This window comes from Melospiza georgiana, chromosome 5 (genome assembly GCF_028018845.1).
Source record: "Melospiza georgiana isolate bMelGeo1 chromosome 5, bMelGeo1.pri, whole genome shotgun sequence".
NCBI lineage: Eukaryota > Metazoa > Chordata > Aves > Passeriformes > Passerellidae > Melospiza > Melospiza georgiana.
In genome coordinates this window covers 43,506,832-43,529,797 of record NC_080434.1, presented here as the reverse complement: position 1 = coordinate 43,529,797, position 22,966 = coordinate 43,506,832, and the positions used below count along the sequence as shown (strand labels likewise).

The window sequence follows — 22,966 nt, the reverse complement described above, 5'->3', positions numbered from 1 at the left end:
GGTTAAGGGGTAGCTGCTGCTCACTGCTGCCACAGCGTGGGAGCAGCACAACCCAAACACTGCAAAACCCAAAGGAATTTCCTTATTTTCTAATTTGACAGGTGTTCGTTGGCTTGTAAAGCTGGGTTTCTCACCCACATGTAAGCTTCCATTCTAAAAATTTATTAAAAATAAAGGCATATGAAGATTAGATCAAGTGTCAGGGATTTTTCCACTTTTTTCTTCCCACAGAAGCTTAATGTTTGGCAAGCACAAAGACAAGTTCTTGAAAATAACTGAATACCCACAAAATACCTTGTAATAGCCCTAAGAGCAAAGCTTGCTCTTGGTTTTCACATCTCTGAACATTAAGGGAATTGTCCCTTTGGGAGATGGCTCAGCACACGTCAAGAAACTGTGACACGGAAAACAAGAAATTCATTGAGGGAGCCCATTTAATATTAACATAAGGAAAAGAGACATGCCAGGACTTGAATATTGCTTATTTAAACAAATGTTTCTTTGAGAAATCCAAACAAAGTGACAATGTTTTCAGAGCAAAGCTTTTCTGCAAATTCCTTTCCAGTTTTCACTCACTGCAAACCTGAACTTGGTGAGCTCCAGCCCAGATCCCCACAGTAAAGCAAAACATATACATTGTTGTAGTGTGTTGCAATTTCCTGTTTTACTTCCTAGTCACTTCCCAGGTGTGGCAATACCTCTCTCCCTTCCCCCTCGCCCCCTTGCTGAGTGAGTTCTGTCAATCAGGCTTGACATTCCAGCAAGGCCTCGTGTAGTTGGTCACTTTCAAAGGATGCCCTTCAGGCCTGGGGTCATTGGCCTGTCTAGGTGTCCCTTGTCCCCTGGGACCCTGCCCCTCCCACCTGGTTGGTGCTCACCTGTCCCTTCTCCTCCCCCTGTCCTGGAGCTTAAATTGAGCCAGGACCATGCAGTCTCCATTCTGTTGGAGCTGTTACCAAGATTCAGACGTCTATGACCATGGAATAAAACTCTGGATATAAACCCTCCAACAGAATCCGCTCCTTTTGTCTTCACCATCGTCTGAAGCCTTGCCACCTGAGGGAAACTGAGTTTCTAACCTTGGCCAGACTTGTGCCAGTGCCTGCTGCCACACCCAGCCAGCTAAAGGTGTCTCTAAGGTGAAATACCAGAGTTGCTGCCTTTGGCCCAGCAGCAAGGGTCAGATGAGCCCAGGCACGTTCTATCTGGTAATATTGGGATCTTATTGCAATAATACTTGAACAGAAGGACCCAAAGACAGAGTAAGCAGCAAAGGAAGTGACTGAAGAACAACCTTGGGTTGTTTTCCTTCAGAAAAGCAAACTGCAAGGTCACAGTAGGGGAATCTGATTCAAACAGCCTGAAATGCATTGGCAAGATCACCCATGTATTTGAGCAGAGACAAGGACAAGGTCTGAGAAAGATCTGAATTAAGTAAAAAAAAGATCTTGAAAATTACCTGGACACAGGCAGACAGCCCTAGGAAGACAAGCAGCAAACAAGTGTGGTCCTTCACAGCAGGGAGTCCATTTGCTGCTGCACTCTAGGTCAGCTGCAGCTATGGGCAGACACAAATTACTGCCTTGTTAAGAATTAATATTCAGGAGCTAGCTTTAAGTGCACAGAATGGGCACTGTCGCTCAGCAGATGCCACAGATTCTATGAAAAATGGTGCCGTATCTGACATTTTCTGTAGGCAGAATCGTGAGTAATGCCACTTCCTGCACATTATTGACTCAAGCCAACTGCATGGTGCCACATTTTGGGGCTCCCAGTGCAGTTTGCTGAGGTGCACAATCCCCTCACATCACCGATGTCATCTCCACGTACAAACAAGAACAGCTTTGTCCCCGAACAGAAAAACCAGGAGCAGCAATTCCAGCACTACCTAAAACAGAACTGCACAACACACATCACAGCTCCATCGAAGAATTAATCGTTTGCTCCTCAATTTGTGACTGTCACGTAAAGCTAGCTGGTAAAGAGGTAATTATTTGTGTATTACTGCCTTTAAGACACCGAATATTTGTCACTTACTAAGTTATTCTCCTACTCCTTTCGCTCTTCCTTCTAGATGATGAACAGCTCTGGAGCTTCCTGCAAGCCAGGCTCCCCAGACTGCACCATCTCAGCAGCTGCTGCTGCCAGATCCGCTTCCTGGATCCATTAGAACATGACCATGGCACGATGATTGGGTTCCTGCAGGATAACCTCCCTCTGATTTAGTGAGTCAGGCTGGCAGCTCACATGTTCAGCTTCCTATATTAGCTGAGGTGCAATTATGCAACAGATAAAGTCCCCTTTAATGCAAATGTCATCTCTTTATGATGCTATATGTGTGTTCATTAGAACTCTTGGTGTCTGTAATATTTTATGAGTGTTATATTTCCAGGTTCTCAATGAGAAGTGATAAAGTCATAAAAACTCTGGTATTTGATTCCTTCTTCTCACCTTTCATCTTCTATTTACATGAGGTTGCACTAATGCCATCAATTATCCAAGTATCATTTGGTTTTGGGAAGATGTACTTTTCCTACTTAGTGTTTAGATAAGAGAAATGCTCTGAACTGTATCATTTCAATTCTTTACAGCATGCGTGCAAAGAGAGAGAGGTTATTGCTAAATTTTAGGACAGTCCTGATTTTATTTATGACTTCAGTACTGCTTTCCATTGTCATTTTTATTGATAACAACTTGCTATCTTTGACAGGAATTCTCAAGGTCCTTTGTGAACTCTTCCTTGCTATGGTCTCTTGGACAAATTAAAAAACTCAAACCTCTCAATGCTTTACAAACAAAGCTACTAATTAAAGTCTCATACAAGCTTGGAAAGGAGCTTATTTCAACTAAACCACTGGGAATATAAGCACTGGACAAAACATAAGGAGGCTGTGCTTTTTCAGTTGCAGAAATTTCCTTCCCAGTGGCGCCCTGCTGTGATGCACGGTCACCTGGGCCAGCGCAGAGCTTTGACTACAGACCAGCACTGATTCAACCACTGCTACCACACCAGGAGGCATCAATGAAAACACAAGTGCCCGAATTATTTCACAGCAAAGACCCCACCAATGCATTTCATGCAATTTTCAGATTACCAACAAAACTGCTTTCTGTAAAAGTAACTCAAGTTCTTGTTTATATGTAAGTATATCCGTGTTTTGGGCACAGGCTGTGATATTCTCATTCGCCAAACATCCGGCAATATGTTCACAGCCTCTGACCCAATAAATAATGTTTCCATATAATTTTACTACCATTATAAAGTATTTCAACTTTTAATAAATTTAAGACTCACTGAACTGTAAACAACCTATCCTTTACTTGGATACAAGTATCTTTTCCTGCTGCAGTTAAAATTATTAAAATTCCACAGGGACTAAATTCAATACACAATAAAATGAGAAAAAAATTTGTCTATAAAAACTGCCTTAACTGGCTCTTGTCAAAAGTGTTGTAAAAAGTTCATGATATATTGTCAATGGGACTCAAATGTTGTACAGGGGCAAATTATAATAATGCTTCATCTGGACTCTCCAAAGAAAAGGCAGATTTTTAGTTGCTATTGTTGCTAGCGGTTGGTTTCTTCAATGTTAATACACCTAGTGCTTTGAGACAACAAAGCCAGAACCAGTAGTAATCCTCCTCAGTATGAAATGCTATCATCCTGGATTAAACCAAGTAGAAACAAGAGCTCCAAGAGCTTCTTTCTACGAAGACAATTACCAAAATAGCTGAAATCTGGTACTTACTTATGAAACAGCCATCTCATATAATAAAAGCGTAATTTGCTTCCAAGAGAGTCCAAGTTAGGCAGGACTCCAAAGACAATAGTCTTTGGACTATGATGCTTACAAGCAACCAGGGAAAGAACACCAGGGAAGGATTCCAATTCCTCGGAGCATGGTGCCAACTGAACACATTTTGGGACTGCTGTCCCCAGGGGGAATCCCAGGGGCCTGAGCTCAGGATCCGCACTCAACGCACAAGAGCAAGAAGAGGCCCCCTGACCTCAGGGATCAGTCAGTGCTGGGAGCAGTTTGCCCTCCCACCCCTGGCCCAGGATCCCCCTGCCCTCTGTTCAGAGCCCATCCCTGCCCTGCAGCACTCAGCCATCCCTCCAGCAAACCCCGCTGGGCTCCGGCGGGAGGAACCCCTGCTTTGTGCTCAGAGATGCCCGAGGGCTCAACTGCTCACACTTCCCAAGCCAGCAGGAACCCAGACATCCACGCACTGGGAGTGCATCCCTGAGTGACAGGTACACGCCACACAGACAAAAGCTGAAACAAACTCATGTCTAAAACTAGCAATAAGCAGCTACTAGGATTTTAAGAAGTCACCAAAAGTATCAGTCAGATAATTCCAGATATTTCCACTAAGAAATAATGATGCAGCTTTTGTTAGGCACTCTAAAAAAAAAATCTTAGCATTATTAAGCACCTACCTTACCACATTTAAAAACTCTTACTCAAAGTTAGTAAATCCCTTTATGAAATAGGAATAACCACCAGTTCTATATTCCAACCCAGACTGATGCAATTAGTGTAGGACTTCAGTAGTTTGCATTACCCCTGTAATCATAAATTATGTACCTATCTTTTATTACACTTACTATGGTGAGGAGGTTACAGGAATTACTACAAAAGAAAACAACAAAACCCCTCCAAGCCAGAGCTTGATATTTTGTCTCACTATCTGTGTTTCTCTCATCCATACTGAAAAACACTTTAGAAAATGAACTCATTACCTCTCCTTTCCAAAGCAGTAAGTATGAGGTACACACAGGAAGAACAAATTTTATTATATATTTATGTGCCAACTCACCTGGAAACATCAATGATCTTTGTGTTGTGTTTCCTCCACCCTCCCCAGCCATCAGGGGAGGGTGGAAGATTCTGTGTTTTTTGACACAGAATCTAAACCTTAGAAAACAGCATAAAACCTAACAGTTACTATGATAATAAACCAGGCCAAACTGCAGAGGGAGCAGCTCAGACTTCTTAGTTTGTGTTCCTTTTTCACATTATTAGGTTCATCACCTTCAGGATCTCCACATAAGCAGGCAACAAAAAAGAAGCTGAGGAAAACCAAGGTGTTTCCTCAGGGAGAGCTCAGGGCACCCTCCTCACCTGTGTTTCTTTCTCCCCTGGGTGAGAACTTTTCTGAAAGGAAGTGAGTGCCAGCAGCTGCTGCTGCCAAGGCAGAAAACAGCAACAGGGGAGAGCTGAGAGAACACAGGACCAGCTCATGGCCAGGAATACACCCTAAAAATCTGTGGGGCACCAAAAGGATACAAGAGCCCGCTGTGGGTGCTTTTGGTTTGCATCATGGGGTGATCTTGAAATGAAAACTGAAATGCAGGAACATCCTTGTGACTGCAAGTACTTCCTGCACCAGTACTAAGCTTTTTATATCCTCAATATTCTTGACTTAAGCCCACAAAAAAAGACACAAAACTGTACTGAAACCTATCAGAATATATACCATCCATATTATATTCTAACTACAGTTGTTGAGGCTGAGTATTTGTTATAATTAATTTTGCTTATTAAGCACCACTGTATCTTCAAGCCAAGTTTGGTCAGTGACCAGCCAAAACCCATTTTTAATGCTGACTCCATTTCCCACAGTACCTCCATGTCTGCCCTCTCCCCAGTGATGGCTTTCGGGGACACTGAGGGCTCTGGTTTAAATAAGACCAAACAGATCAGAGCAGTAGATGGATAAATTAGATAAAGAGATTCCCAAACAGATTCCCTCCCTGTACCAGGGCCTGCATGTAAAAGGCTGTTTTTGGGGGTCTGTGGAGGTGGAGTTTTTTTGGTCTTTTTTTTCGTGAGGCAGATTTTTAATTAAATGTCAAATCCAGCTTGGCACTGGAAACATACTGTATGACTCTTATTTGAGGAAAAGCTGTCAGCTTGTCTCTTCCCCAGTCAAACTCCATCTGCTCTACAGAGATCAGTCTGGGCTATGGATCACCATTTGGCAGCGTTTTGTTCTGTTCATGGCTCTATAACACACAATGCAGGGCACAAAAAAAGACCACCTATGTTTTGGAGTTACAGTTCCCAAAGTATTGAGGGTATTTCAGCCATTTTCTATGCCACTAAATAACAATAAATGTAAAATATTGCCTAGCTTTAGAGCAAAGGCACAAAGAGCAAATCCATTCACATCTGCCACTCTTCAACCAATTTTCACTATGAGTTGAGCTGAATTACAACCAAACCCTGCTCTTCCTGGAAGGGACACCTCTATACTCCAGTGGCCTAATAGACAGAACAAGGTTTTAAAAGCTGGTCTTCCTGGTTTTCTTGAAAACTACTGACTTCACACTGCACAGCCTCAAGGACATTACTTGACTTCATGAACTCTCAGTTTTCATTCTGCTAATTTGTTATTGCTTTGCACCAACACCTCACCTGCTACTTAAATTCATTCCTACCCGCACGCATGCACTGCATTTGATTAGTTCTGCTACTAGGTTTTTTAAGACCTAATTATCTGCCTGAACTTTTCTCTTTATCTAATTTATCCATCTACTGCTCTGATCAGCTCTGCATCCTCTCCCACAGTGCCTACAGAAATCATATAACTAACTTGGGGACCAGAAGAAAACTTGGTCCCAGCTCTGAACTGCAGTAACAGGAGTTAGCCTGAATGGATTATTGAAATAGCTGCATGTTGTATCAGTATCAGTACAGCTTGTCTCCACTGGGCTATGGATCTTTCTGCCAGAACACATTAAGGTTTAGCACCTCTCTTTGATCCGCTGGCTGTTTCCCCCCTCAAAGACCAGAAGCCAGGATCAAGCGAAGACCCTTGGATAATTTCACATCACAGCTCGTGGCTCAGGGAAGGCATCTTTGAAGGGTTTAACAGGAATAAGAGAAACACAACAGGGACAGGTCATGTGAGAGGAGAATAGAGTCCAATTCGCTGCAAGATTCTTCACCTGTGCCAAGCTAATTAAGACCACTAAGCACAGTCAATTTACCCTGAAGAGAAGAATCCTGCATTAGGCACAGGAGTCTGTCAGAGCACATTCTGCATGCCATGGAAGAGCACAAATAACCTAAGATAAGCTGGCTTTAAGATCCAGTTGTAACTAGGCCATACAAATTGCTCCTTAAACTCCAGCTTTGATCAGAGGGGTTCACCAAAGTCAGGATAAACCCCAATGTAACTGATACAGAAGTGGAGCTCATAGCAATTGCAAGTTGTTACTGGAACTTTCCCCTATTAAGATGTGGGCATGCTACCTCAAAAGGAGCATTGACAAATATTCAAAATAGCAGTTTTATTCTTAAACTTTTATTGGGAAGTGGAAATAACTCAGCAGTATTAATACTGCAGTAATGCATTCTTTAAAGAATAAATTAAAGTAGTATATTAATTATATTTTACAATCCAAAGTAATATTCAAGAAACCAATTTCAGATAAACCACAGGACAGGAAAACTTAAGCAAATGTGAAAAGCACTTCTAAAGTGTGCTAAGTATATAGAGATGCATATATTTACTCAATATTTAAAAGCCAAGAAAAAGCATGCATCTCTGCCTCAGAAAATGGACTGAAACTGCCCATTCCAGAACCTACTGTGAATGAGGGTTGAGATCCAGAGTTCAATTCCATGCCTGGCACAGTAACACCCATTTTAATGTAGGAACTACTTCACGTAGGTGTAACTTACAGAGTACCATGAGTAGCCAGTCCTGCCGAAGGATGTTTACTGTGCTCAGGATGAACACAAAGGTGAGATAGCTTCTAATTAGTCTCCAAAGTTCAATTCAAACTTCATTTGAACATCTAACTTCTCCAGCACTGAGTGGACATAACACCACAATATGCAACATATCTTGCAACAGCAGAGTTCTACCTTAGGGCCAATACTCTATTGTTTTCAAATATTTACTCCAGTTTTGTGTGTTCTGCAGACCATCAGCCATGTGTTGAAAAAACAAAGCAGCTCACATGCTTTTTCATTTACATTCACACTAACTTGTTTTCTTTCCAAATTCAGAGTGACAATAAAGTAAACATAAAAGACAGCTGCTTATTCTTTGCATTAGATGTGCACTTCTCCAATCTTCTACCTCTTTGTCCCTCTAACAAACACCAGGTTTTATACTCTGATAAAGTTGGCAAAAATTAAGATGTAGATATTGCCAAATTGTATTCTCCCTGTAATTAATCTGCCCTCTTAAATCTCCTTAAGGTGTGAGACAACACACATACATGAAAAATATGTGAAAATTATTTCAGAAAGTGTCCACGTGTAAATAGTCAATTAATTAGTTTTTCATGTCTGAGAAGTCACCAAACATGAAAAACTCCAGCTAGCTCACCACACCAATCACTCCCGTACATTTACTGAGGAAGACTCAAACTTGTGAAGGAATGCAGATCTCTTCATTAAGACTTGGTATTTCTCAAAATATCCAGTGAGCTCTGAAGTAAGGGAAAGCTTCCATGCTCTCTGCCACTAAAATCATGCCTGCAAGGCATTTACATATGCTGAGCAGGAGAGTAGTAGCTAGTAAAAGCCTGAAAAAACTCCAGCGGCACACTGGGCATCCCATTGATTGTGCTGGACATATTTTTAAAAAGAGGGCAAAACGTGAAAAGCAGAGGAAATCATCTGCCACCAATACTGCACCTCACAGTGCAGTCCACATTCAGGTCAAATGTATTCGGTTGTGAGGGCACACATCACCCTGAGCATTTCCAGCAGTCACTCTCATATTATTAAAATAAATAAAAATAAATAAATAAAAATACCCAAGCTCCACTTAGCACACTGGTGAGGAGATGCTCCCTGCAGTTACACCAGTGGTAAGGGTGAGGACAAAGCCGTCTTTTCTTTAAGCAAGCACACTGCCCCGAGGTGTGGGTGCCGCCCAGGAGTGAGAACCTGGTGTTCTGGGGCAGCTCTTTGCACCCCTCACGTCCTCTCAGCAGAGCTGAAATTCTGCAGGGGCCCGAGGTACTGAAACGCCCTACACAAACACCAGCTCCTTCAAAAAACCCATTACAGCAACCCAGCTCCTGTGTGCTGCTTCAGATGCAATTCAAGGATTTACCTGCCACCTAGATTTGAGCCTTTTTGCATCCTTACACACAGGAGTTACCAGCTAAAGATGCCTCTCCCAGATTTCAATTGAAATAAATTTAATTTCTGTATTTATCAATACAGAAAAAAGGAGGTAAAGCAGCCTGGCAATGCACAGCCATGCATCTAATCTACAAAGTTGAGCACTTTCAACTCTTATTTCCAATTTCATGACAAAGAAAAGGTCTTTTCCTTATACCAATACCATATTGCCTCTTCCCCTTTCATTTTAAATTTTCTGTGTAAAAGGTATTTTCCAGATCTGAATAAGTCCTATTCTATTTCTCCATCCACACTTGTTTTACTCCTGTTTTGTACAGGGAATTTCTTACTCCTAGCTCAAACAGAAGGAGATAATGGGGAACTTGTACAGTAAAATATAATGACATTTTTAATTTTGAGTTTAGATTTTTTTTGGTTGGTTGGTTTTTGCTACAGGCTTAACAAAAACTGTTGGATTTCTTGAGGTTTAATCTCAGACCCTGGTAGTATTAAGTCAGAGGAGTTTTTTAAAAAGTACTTTTGCACCCAGAATGGATTTAGCACACCATAATGAAAATGGCTGGCTGGCTATTTGTAGGTGCTTGTTTTGAGTTCAATAAAAATACCTGTACTGAGACAAAACCTGAAACTCCTTGAAGGACTGGGTACAAAGGTTTTTTTTCCAGGATTTCAGAAAGAACCTTAAACTCTACACGGGTTTTGTAGCTATTAAGCTGCGATCATGCACCCACTCTTCTCCAGCCACTGCAGGACAGCACCTGGTTAATTTCTGCTGAGTGACCTGCAGAGTCACGGCTGCTAACCAGATGGCTCTTGCATTCCCCTTTTTAAATAAGTGTTTCCAAGCAATTCCCATGGCAAAGAGAGAATGAGGACCAAGGCTAAAGCAACAATAGTTTCTTTACTGTCTGTGAGCAGTGGAAGACAGAAAACTTTCAGCCTTGTCACCACATTTCTTGTGCTTCCAAACACTGCCCTGATCCGTTCTGAAGCACACTGCCCGAACTGAGAAGCAAAGCCTGCGTTTTCAGGAGCAGAAAGGAGAGGTTTGCCATGTCTGAGAGAAGGTTTCAAACACTGCACAAAGGATGAGTGAAGGAAAGCAAAGGCTCCAGAAGACATCAGAGCTCTCCTCCCCACCAAAGCCAACAGTACTTGAAAGAGCATTCCCATTTCAGTGGAGACTTACAACATGGGCTATGACTCTTTTTACGGGACCACTGCTGTTTTCAACAGACTTCTCATGGCAGCAAAGGATTTTTCCTGAAGGGCTTATTCTTTCTAGGAGGATAATTATTTTCTGTGACCCTCTCAGTTCCTGTATCAGGACTCATTTCTAGAAGAGTGATAGACCATTTCTGGGATTATTCCAGAGGTGTTATGCTTTGGTGGTGGTAAATCTGCCCTCTAACAGAAACAGGTCTTTATTTTGCAAGTGAGCTTTGTCTACTATGGGTAACTGACTGGAAGTCAATTTGGACAAGAGAAGAAATAATTAAAATTGCAAATTTTAGACAAAGCTTTGCGCTCCTAATTTGTATTTGCAGGGTGGCACTCAAGAGAAATTTCTCTTATCCTCCAAGCTGTCAGGTTCTTTTCAGCATTTCTTCAAACTCCCGGTGAAACCAAATCTTAGAGTGTTAATACTGACATCAACTCTTTTATTTTTACTTTTATTAAATATAAGTGACTGTGGAATTTTACAAAACATTTTACTAGAGTTTCACACAAGGTTCTTAAGTCTCTTGAACCTTAGGAAGAGATTCTCAGGTGAGGACAATACACCAGGTATCATGTCCAGCTGGATTTATTAGCAAGCTCATTATCTTTAGACTTGGAATAAAATACTAAATAGTCATGTTTGATTGCTGACCATGAGATGCTAATGTAGGCAGATGAACTGCACATTCACTCACTCTCCTTTCCTGCTCACCTCAGGCCTTCCCTGTGGCTTTAACACATGATCTGATCTCATAGAAAAAGAATTGCCTGTGAGCCTTGTTTTAATCAACTAAATAATAGAATATCCTGACTTTGATGATCCTTGTGGGTCTTTTCTAAGTCCAATTCCATGAAACAGATTATGTTTAAAAAATTAAAGATCACAAGCCATGATGTACAAGGATGATGAAGCCATCCCACAGAAGAAGTGCGGCTGCACATCAGTAGCCTCTACCTTTAAGCAAACACCAGAAAAAGGAGCCAAAGGGTAGAGGTGTTCCTGCATGAGGCTAAAAGCACAACTTGAACCACCTTTGTCCCTGGACCCAGTATAACAGCTCTGCTCATAAGAGAGCCAAGAACATTTAAAGTAGCAATTTTTGCACGTAAAGCACCAAGTGTTTTCATGTAAGCTGACTGTCAGTAAGATGCATTCCTAGCACACTGTGTCATTCCATCTCTCAAACCTTTCAATAGGAGACTGCTCACCCTAGGCCACCCAATGCAGATCTGTACCTGGCCTGGCAGACTGTCACAAACACTCCCTGACCTTCAGGGATGATCTAATGGTCCCTGTCTTCCCACACAGAAATAAAATATTACTCCACTGCCATTAGAACAGGGGCATATTTGGCAAATGATGGCTAAGCAGAAGGAAAACATGAGTCTGAAAATGCACAGAGAGATGAAGATAAAGTATTTAGTGTTCTATATGCAGTAATAGCAAAAGTAAGAAAAGGAACACAGCGTGTCACATCAAAGAAAAATATTTCAACAGACCGTGCAGAAATTTTTCCAGAGAGATTTCCAATTTAAATGTCACTGCTTTTAAAGTGAGCATAGGAAAGCATTAGGAGACAGTCTGAAAATGTAAAAACTGACTCTATGTGAATGGCCAGCCACTCCCAAATTCTGGAGTTGAGAGTGAAGCACACACACCAGAACAAACCCACAAAGGCACCTCTGCACCCCACCCTCCTGAGCCCCCCTCATGCTTACAGCAAAGGAAAGGAAAACTGGCATTCTCGCAGATCTGAAACAGCTCTTTGAGAGCTTGCTTAACATATCCCACTGCCTCATTGTCAATTCCTCTAAGGATAGAACACCGATGCAACAGAAAACAGTCCAAAAATACCAAAACTTGACGAGCTTTCATCGTAACATTCTAACAGAAATGCTCCCTTGCATGTGTGAGCACACACAAATGCTCAAGTGTGAGCACAATGCACTCCTGAGACTTTCATTCCCATTAGCTGTTTTATTCTACAGAAGGGAACTATCAAATTGTATCAAGATATTAAATTCCTTCCTGGTACAACTTGCACTGGTAGAATTATCTCAGGATATTTCTGAGCAGTTTTGCTGAACTGACCTTAAGGAAGGACCCTCCCTGCTTAGCACAAATCCAAAATAATTACTTGAAATAATGACTTGCTCTTCCTCCCTAACTAGTACTATTCAATTTCAGATTGGAGTGTAGTACCTTGTCATGGTGGATACAAACAGAAATAAGCAATACAGGTCATAGCAAAACTTTGCTGTGCACTTAGACTATGTAGGAATACACTTACAAAATCACATATAGAAATATGAAAACACATGCAATCAGGTTTTGGTTTATATGAAGCTATTGCTATGTTTTCAAAGATAAATGTCTCCCTCAACTACACAGCCTACAATTTATAAGCCTACAATTTATATGGGACTACTTCCCATAAAAGTTTGAGTATCTACCATCATTTTACCAAACTGCAGTCCACCATCCCAGTATTTTGATTCTCTACCAAACAAGTAACTACAACAGAACCGAGTTTCAGGGAGACAAAGCTTCTCTGCCTGCCATTGGTGTGTCTGTGCTGCACAGCCCTGAGAAATCAGGATGTCTGGTGATCCACCGGATGTCAACTTCTGGGCTGCCACCCCATTTACCTGTGCTACCAATAACATCCCTGAGATCTCCTCTCCAGGATTTCCCAAAAGCATCACAATCTGTCACGCTCTGCGCACAATTAAGAGCACAATTAGGACACAGAGAACAGACAGAGGGTGAAAATTTCTCATGGATTTCTTCTAACTATTCCCAAGTCTGTCCCTACCCTTGATCAGAACTGCGATTCCAGGAGAAAGAGACTAACAGAAGAATTGGCTGCAAAATCTGGGTAAGACAGATTGATGGAGAATATGTACACCCAAAAATGTGTTTTCAAGCCTGTGACAAGGATGGGTCCCTCTTGATCCTTTATCAAGAGACTTTAAAGGCTTGTAAACAACTTCATGAATAAATCTCTTCAATCCAGTACATTGATACTTCCAGGATTATACCAGAACAAATGTCCATAAACATTACAGGCTCAAGTTTTCCATCTCTATATGCCATGTGTAAGTGCATTTCCTCTTTGAAAAGTCTAACATACTGCCTTCCATTATCTCATCTGCAGTAACAAAATCTGTGTAAAACCAGAGTGACCTGGTGGTTTTCTTCCAGATACTGTTCAGGTTTTCTTCCAGATACTGTGAAGAAGTTGCTTTAAAATTCCAAGTACTCATACATATATGTTGGCAAAGCGTGCCTATTCATCTGGGTTTGCTTTATTTTACATCAAGCAATGGTTGTCATTACTGTAAAAATTATGACATATAAGGAGGTTTTCCAAGGCAGCTAGAAGAATGAGTCAATAAAATCCACTAATGGCAAAAGGAGTAAGACATACAAGAATGTCATAAAAACATCTGAAATGAAATAACAAAAGGAAACATGTTACTTTAAGAAGAAAAAAATCCCACCCAGAATTTAAATATACTGCTGTCTTCAACCAAGTTTTACAGTTATAACAACACATCAAGACTAATAAAACACATCCCCAAATCTAATGTATCCAATGCACAGCTGACAGGAGTAAATCCCACAGTACAATAAAAGCGTTAGTCTTGACAATTTGTCATTCCTTCCCTGCTGTAACTTCTGCAAGTTTCAGGCCACACATATAACACATAACACATTTGTGAACTGTAAATTCCAACTCACAACTGACTTGGTTTAATCTCTGTTACTCTTAAAGATTAATGAGTCTAAAAAAGCTTGTAAGAATAGGAAAACACAAATCCTCCATTACAATAGAAGCAAAACCCAGGCCTGAAAACTTTGGTTGTGTGTGGGTGATTTATCCTGGAAAAGCCAGAGAAGTCTTTCCAACGAATCCCTTGACACAGCTAAATATCATGGCACAAGCTGCAGTAATATATGTCCCCTCACTCGGTTCCCAAGGCTCACATTGCTATTCAACTCTGCCACTTGGCACGCTAATAGGAGTCCAGAAAATGATAATTACCCTTAGGGGCTACATTCAAAAGCTGCCCTTCCCATTAAAGAGGCTCGTTCATAGCCCAGGTTAGTTCACATTTGAAAGGAAACCTCATGCCATTTGCCAGACTCCTGAGACTTCCAAAATAGCATTATTTGATTAACAACCTTGACTTTTTATTGCTGTTGATTCTTGAATCCAGAGTAAATAAAATAACAAAATATCAACAGTGTAATTCCAAAAATAATGCAATTAAAGGAACAACTGCTATCTGTTCTGAGGAAGACTGGAATGCTAAATATATTTTAAATATATAAACAAATATGAACAGTGGATAGCTGCCAACTCAGATTCTATAAATATGGTCCAGGCAAGGCCAACCTTTGATTGGCTCTCTCTAATCCGGCCACATCCCCACCAAAAACAGCAATAACAACCAAAGCAAAGTTACTTTTAACATAAAAACCCAGGAGATGATTGCCAAAAGCACTCTGAAGAAGCAACATAGTCAACCCCCATCGACTTGTTAGCATCCACGAGACTTAACAAGTCAGGTTAAACAATCTCATAAGCTGTAAATCCCTTGTATTTGTGAGACAAGCTCCATGTGGGGATTTCTTTCCAGGACAAACATAACCAAGGAAAGTTGCAGCCATCTTAAATTTAGTCTTAATGATAAAATTACAGTTACTTCTCCCATGTAATTCTCAGCCTTTTGATCCTGACACTGGCAAATTTCTAATTCTGCACAGTCACCACAGAAATGTGACATCACAAACACACGCTCAAAATTTTATGAAAAAAATTAGTATCTGTGCTTAAACTTAAAAAGCTTTGGAAATTCACTATTATTCCCCAAAATACCTCTTGTTATCAAAATTACCAAATTAAATGTAATTTGAAATCAAAGTAGACATAAAGCAGTGTTTTTTAATTAAAAAACTTATAAATCAGGTTTGCAGTACTCATTTGTAGATGATGAAGCACCGTGATGATCACACAGGTGACTAATGATTACTGAGCACGTTAGCTTGGCCAGGTACCTTATTCAGCTGCTTCATCTATCATCCTCTATCTCCCTCAAAATAACATGACTTCATCTTGCATCTCTCATAGCCTCCCCTTAAGTAAATCACATGTAGTCAAAATGCAGACCATAAAACCCAACTGACTAAAAATCAAATCAAGGCTCACATTTCTCCCCAAGTAAAATATGCTGTTAAGAACACCTTGTCTCCTTCTAATCTGATTTTCTCCAGAAGCACAGGCAAAACGTACTAAATGACAAATAGAGAGTAAAGGTGCTTCATGGGGAAAGTCTGTAAGACGTTGTCTTGGGGAAGCAAGCTGCCATGAAAAACCAGTAAAATTTCTAAAATAACATCCAGAAAGCAGTTTATTTACTTAGCGGTGAAGCAGAAATTCAATTACTGATAGGGTCTGTTTATGCATTTTGAATAATTTGCTATTTTCATGAAATCTACCTGTAAACAAACGTGCTACTGTAGAGGGGCACAGGACAATGACCTTTATTACCAAACTCAGCAACGCCAATGTCCAACCTCCCACAGGACAGACCCTTGGCTTGTTCCGTAATCAACTCTCCCCTTGTTTGTCAAATCCCTCCCTGTCCTCACTTCTGCCCTTCGGTCGCTTCATGGACTTCCTAGGCTTCTCTTTGTCAATGCTTCATTCTCTTAAACCACTGAGAACATGCACAACTGAAGAAAAAGAACCTTCTCATTTACAAAAGGGATCTTTTTTCCTGCATTCTTACCTAATTTCTTCAAGAGGCCACATATCCTCTGAGGTATTAGACCAAGCTCAGCAGGAAGTCACACCAGAAAGAAGAACCTGTTCTTATCTAAGGCTGTGCAAAACCCAAAGGTTAATTTTTTATGATACTTGTCCTGAATTAAACCCACAGGGCAGAGAGGCAGATACCACCTCTAGGAGAATCACTTCCATCTGAATGACCATCCAAACTGCATCCTTACTGTAAAACCTGCCCTTATAACTCCATTTTGGTTCTGGTTTCTGCATCTAAACAACATCCTGGTCCACAGCAAGAGTTAGGAATTTTGCTGCCGGCTTTACTGAACTATGCTGGTCAACCTCAGAAGTAGGATGCTAGGCTTGAATTCTATGCTAGTGTCTAACTAAAACTGTATTCCTTGGCTTCTGATAGCACTTGGCTGTAATGCTTCTAATGAGTTCATCATTCTAAAGCATGTCCACTTTGGGACTGCTTCCAATGGCAGTAAAGAATGGTCACAGGGGGTTAATACTGTTCTTGGTTGAGCTAAATGCCAAACCAGCACTTAACTACAGAGCACAAGAATGTAACTGTACAAGATCACATCAGTGCTTGTGGTCTTACACAAAAGCTTGGAGGATCCTGAACTAAACAGTTCTGACTCAGCTCATTCATACTTCACATATTTATTTCTGTCCTAAATTCATCCTGCTTTTTCCTGCTTTCATCTTTTTCTATGTTTTTGTAGAACTATCTTGCCGCACTTCTTGTTTATTATAATTACAGCAACATTATGGCCATGTCACAAGCAAGTAAGGAAAATACAAATCAAAGTCGAATCTAAAGTACAAGAGTAAGGCCCTAACCTATGCTGGGCCAAATGCCACTGATATTAATTAAACTCTCCGTGTTTGAGCTACAGTGCTCTGTCCTTCTTGGAATGGATCTTTTCCAGCTCATTCGCTGCTGACTGAGCGGACAGCACACCAACCCTCCCCTGCTGCAGCACTCATCACCTTCTCATCAGCAGCCATTAAACAACTGGTATGCAACGTACTGGGCATCTCTCAATATTGAATTTATTCAACTCCTCTACTTCTGTTTTACACCATATCCTCTCCAAATTCACCATACACTCCCCTGTTTCACTGTGATTACCATTCATTATAATACAGCGCTTGGGTTTTGTTAACATGACAGCCCTGTAGTTCTACATCATTGTTGTGATCCATGACCTTATTATTTAGTCCCTAATCTCAAACTCAGCTTTAATACAAGAAACAAGCAGCCTGAAATGTCAGTAATTTGCAAAGTGAACAAAGATCAGATCCATCAAGTACAACATGTGCAAAACAAACTGTGACATTTAGGTGTGTGAACTAAATAGCAACCATAATACACAAATGTAATTTAATAATCCATCTCAAAACTAGAAGTCTAGAACAACACTCCAAAGCCCTCTCCCAACCATCCTCCGTCATTTGTACTGTCTTATTCCCTCTTCCCTTTATCTGCCACCATCTGTCTCCTTTGCTCCATTTTCTCCGTGTCCTACCTACACTTAAGAATTAGACCAGACTAAGGTAATTTGTCAGCCCACTGAATTCCTGCTGCCCACGTCAGCGGGCTGTCTCACTCTTGAGCTGTGCTCCATGTGTTGCAAAGGAACACTGTAAATAACAGTGCTGCCTGCAGGCAGAGCTGTCCAGGGGCTGGAACAGAGCCTTGCTGGGGCAGCTGCAGCCTTTTCCTTACACCCCATTCCCGTCTGTTCTGTGCTGCACTGTCTGCAGCTCATCCAGAGTGGGATTCTGCTCTTTCCAGTGAAAATCTCAACTACACAGATGTTCTTGAACTTCAGAGAGAAACACACATTTCTAAAAGACCATTTTCTTTAAAGCAGAAAAAGAAAATAATTTGGATAAATTGTATCCCAGAAGAATCTAGTCCTTCCTCCCAAACACAAAGCTCATAATTACTGCTTTTTATGTAGGCAATTAAATGTTACAAGAGGTGGGAAGATGAAACTGAATTTTATCACTGGTTTCTCATGAAAAAAAAACTGGAAAACTTCATGTGCTTTGGTATAAGATTTTCTAGATTTTGTTTTGCATGTAGCATGTCTAATAAGCACAATTCCATATGTTTCAAGTAGTCTGTGACAGAACAGTTTTCTTAGAGATGAAAATTTTTTTTTTATTCTGATTGAATGAAAAATAAACCTTGACATGTTTGAAAGCTCTCTTTTAATTGAACTGGGATAAAAACGAAGATAAAGAACTGAAGGAGGTACAAAAGGTAATGAAAACCTACACCACACTGCAAAAAACAACCACATCTGCAATACACCAACCAACCAGGGAGCACTTAAGTGATACAGAGGATTTATCATAGAGCTCCAACACAAACATTATTTCTCAATATATTCTTCTACACTTGCTGTCAACAGCTTCCAAAACTATAACTTTTAACTCTACTGCAGCTTTTCCAAAAACACCAGAACTGTCTGGCAACTAAAGCTAACAGTAACTACTCTTTCCCATGTTAAATGAAAAAAGAAAACTCTACAATTTTCCGTAATTATTCAACTATTTAATCAATAGAACAAAAGAGTTAACAATTTTAACACCGTTCACCAGGTCTTGCTCCTACTTGTTATACTTTACCCACTTAACACCTATGGTGGACTGAATGTAAATTATGTTTCACTTGCATAATTCTAGCCCCATTTCTGACAAAAACTTATTTCTCCTAAAGTAAAATATATGCTGAAAACAACAGGAATTTTTCTAAAATTCTGAAGAAACAGTAGCAGTTTTACGACTCTGAAATGACCAGGCTATCACCTCTTGATAGGCTGAAAGATTAAGAATGCTTTTCAGGTATGTAATGCAATTTACAGAGGTCTTGTTACTTTTCATTAGGTTAATCATCATTTTTGTGTTGGTTGATCTATCAGTTGCCAAAAAAATGAAAGAGCAACAACAAAACTAACTGGACAGCAATTCTACCATTACTTGGCTTATCCCATAGTATGACACCCAAGTACTGCCATGGAGGTAAGTGCTTTACACTCTATTAAAGAACACCAATTTCAATGCCATTGATGGAATGAAGCAAAGAACTAAGCCTACTGAAACTAAAACAAAAAAGTACAGAAAACACAGGAGCAGCACAACACACAACAGTCCAAAAGCCCCCGCTCAAAACCATGTCTTACTATGGAAAAATACAGGACTTGCTTGGCAGTAATAATACTGTGTTTTCTTGTGTACTAAGATGTGTATGAATGACAAGTACTCTAAGAAAAGGAAAAAAATGGAGGAATTGCAGCAAATTACTGCAAGCAAGAGAACTGATCAAATTTGTGCCATATGGAAACTAAGCTACCTAGCTGCACCTCAGGTAAACTAAAAAAGAACATTTCATAATGCTGAGAAGTCTGTACAAGTCTCCACTCAAAACTTTTTGAAATCAACCCAATTAGTTTAAATTACACTTGATGTAAATCCTCTTTCCTAAAACTCTTCAAATTAACTTCTCTGTTTTACTAAATCACACACAGATACTGTGCTCTGCATATGAATCACTTCATATGATGAGCTGTCTGCATTAATTTTATTTCACCAGATTAATACTAATACTCTGTTTTGACAATTAAACAAGCTTACTCAAAGACAGAAAATACAATACACTAAAATGTGTTAGGTTATCCTGGCATCTCCAAACTTCATGAAGACTACCGTTCGTTTAGGGCATAGAAAATGAGCATTAAAAATATTTAGCCTCAATAATATAAAACCACATTATAGCTCATAAGAACCAGTTTTGATTTGTACAAACTGTTGATTGACTCTCAGACCAGCAAGATACCATTCAAGTATTTTTCTGAGAATGCCTACAATTCTTCAAATTGAGCAGTTATATGTACTTCAGAAGGTACATTTTAACTTAAAATGTAAGGATCCAGTGGCTGCTAAGCAGAAAATAATTCATTTGGACTTTGCCTGCAGATGTTCCAGTGTTGCAGGGTCTAACTCAAACACAGTATTTACGCAGGTTTTAATTTGCACAACCAGTTCACATCTTCAAGCTTTCAAAGCCAACTGGGCACTTGAAATATTTTGACACTAATGATTTGAAATGTGCTTTCTTAGTGGCTAATTAATGAACTAAGTATCAGCTTAGGCAGAATTGTGACATAGGATATGGACCAGTGGTCTCCCCATCCAGGGGTTTCTTAAAAGATGTTACAGAACCAAGGCAGATTGGTTAAAAACAGACAACTACATGCAGATACGGCTCCAGTCAGCATCAGCTGCAACTCCATTTACTACTGAAGGATAGTTATTCTGTACAGTCATTGTAGTTAGACAACCTTTAACTGCACTTAGTTAGATTTTAGAAAGGGCTATTAATACCATAGTAAAGGTACTTGCAATGGCAAATCAGGCTCAATGAGCCTGAAACCCAAGTTTTAAAACAGATATAAAAGGTGCCACCAAAAAAAAAATCTAGTGCCTAGTAACATTTCATCTTCCCCTATTTAAGTAAGGCCTAATCTTTACAGACGAGCCCCTCTGATCTCCTGTTTATTCAAAGGCCAAAGCTCCCAGGACTTCACTTCTCTAGTTCACTCAAGCACATGGAGAAATGTCAATGAAAACACCCCCAAAACTCAATGTTTATTTTCAACTACTGATAACCTGAGCAACACATTATGCACATTTAAAATGGTAATAATCTTGGACTTTGGTCAATTTATCTGTGTTTCAGAGACTGTGCCATCTGACCATCTCCCAAAATCCTGCACTCCCAGCATCACAGCACAGAACACCATTACTGATAACCACATCTCTCTACTGGAGAGAAGGAGAAGTTACCTTGTTTCCCTCAGTCTGGCTGGGGGGGGGCAGTTTATTTTCTTTTCCCTCTGAACCGAAAGCAAGTACAACAAGTGGAGTAAGAGCAAAATTTTCCAGTTTCCATCCTTTTGAATCCTGGAATGAAGTTTCAGGTGCTCACAGGACTGTTAACATGTGAGCAACAAAGGGCCTCACTCCAACAATACTCCCCGGTTTAGCTTTTTTATATGGTAGGAAAGCACAGAAGGATTTTTCACACTAATGAACATTTATTAGCTAGCACAGGAAAGCATCATAGCTCCATTACAAGAAAGGTGGCAACGAATTGCAAGATTTTTGGAACAGAATGCTTTGTTTAAAAATAACGCTCCTATTCCTGCATTTAAACTTACTGCAATGTTTTCCTAATCAAAGCTATCAAGTGTTTTTAAAAGGTGTTATGGAAAACTAATAAAAGCTTAATGAATATACAAATTCAGGAAATTTTAACCTCACAGCCAATATCGCAATGAATAATATTAATCTACAATTGCTTAGCCCCATATTATTGCCAGTTAATTTAAGTTCAACACTTTTCTTGGTGCTGTGGCTGAATAAATCATCTTCCACCAGCTTGGTTCTTATCTCAGTTTTTAGCCTTTACAGCACTGTACTTGCCTCAGACCAGGGAGGCAGCTGCGTGCTGAAGGAGTCCCCGTCTGTTGGCTCCTTATTGTGCTGCAGTTACACAACCTCAGAGACACCTGTGATTCCTTCCTAGAAATCCAAACAGCCCTAGATGACTCTCTAACTTCCCTCATTGACAGCATCATGATCCTTACAGAGTCTGCTGCTTAACTGGAATAGCACAGGGTTTAATTCATGCCCTCAACTATTTCTCTCCTGATGAGTCTCACCTGGAAGGAATTGTTGTGGATTAAACACAACTGAATGAAAAGTCCCCACCTGCCTTCACAGCAACTAACTTCACACTCAGTAGCAATCTTTCTGAAAAAGCTGTGAGAGGAAAAGATCCTAAGGGGTCTTTCTAGGAGACTTAGTTCAAACTTGAATCATTGGCTCTGATACATGGGGGCTGCCAGATAGCTTAAAGCACAAAAAAACAAAAATATCATTGTTTGCTTGCTCTGGTGGATCAACTGTGGGGTAATTTGGCTTAAATCCAAATTTAAAGTAGATCAGGATAACAAATGCAAGGAAAGCATCAGTGAACATCTTACAATACCTGTATTTTAAACCTATGACACTCAACAGAAGACATAAAAACTTGATGTGCAGGCAGCTAATGTTCCACAAATTTCTACAACAGCCCAGTTTCAAAAATACCTAGAAATAAAATTTCATCAGGTTAATGGTAAATATCAAAGAAAAATTTAGGAACGTGACCGTGTTTAAGCAGATACATGTAAAGAAAAGAAGAAAAGGTAGACAACAGCAAGCTTATTACTTTGAGGCTGAGGGATTTATTACATCTGAAAGGAAGGAAAGCAGAATTTGCCAGCAGAATATTTGGACAGCGGGTCAGCATTGATGGAAAGTACAAAGACTTCAGAGGAAAGGAGAGTCAATCCCCTTAGAGAATGCAGAGGCACCTGTTGGTACTTAAGCAAGTAAACTAATCCACAGCTGGGAGTCACTCTTGTCTGATGAAACATTACCACCTGTCTCCTCAAAATAGGGAAAAAAAGGACACAGAAAAACAGCTTGGTGATATGGAAACAAAGGGAAAATTGGGAAGAGAGTGAAATGTGGTATGAGGGTACTAAATGGAAGAAAAAATTCAAGTTGCAGACCAGCGCTGACAAAATTCCACTAGGGTTTATGTCCAAGATTGCACACGGTGGAAATGGAAGAAAACACTTCTCTATACTTTCAAAAAGCCCATCACCTATTGAATAGTACAACTTTCTGCATTGACAGTAACTATAGCAACTAGGAATAAATGTAGGAAAATCATCTGTACCCACAGCAATAAGAGAACATCTG

General features: G+C 40.2%; 1 protein-coding gene across 3 annotated transcripts in view; it reads left to right on the top strand.

Moving 5' to 3' along the window:
* The window catches only part of LOC131083953 (bifunctional heparan sulfate N-deacetylase/N-sulfotransferase 4-like), a 139,861-nt gene that overhangs the window by 94,635 nt on the left and 22,260 nt on the right, over nucleotides 1–22,966 (top strand). For 2 of the 3 annotated variants that reach the window (XM_058024970.1, XM_058024971.1), the window contains one exon: nucleotides 2,075–2,985. The exons of the other annotated variant lie outside the window; for it this stretch is intronic. In XM_058024970.1, the coding sequence (XP_057880953.1) occupies nucleotides 2,075–2,078 (4 nt within the window). In that variant the 3' untranslated portion in view covers nucleotides 2,079–2,985. Of the gene's footprint in view, nucleotides 1–2,074; nucleotides 2,986–22,966 lie in introns of those variants that run through there. 3 annotated transcript variants of the gene reach the window in all.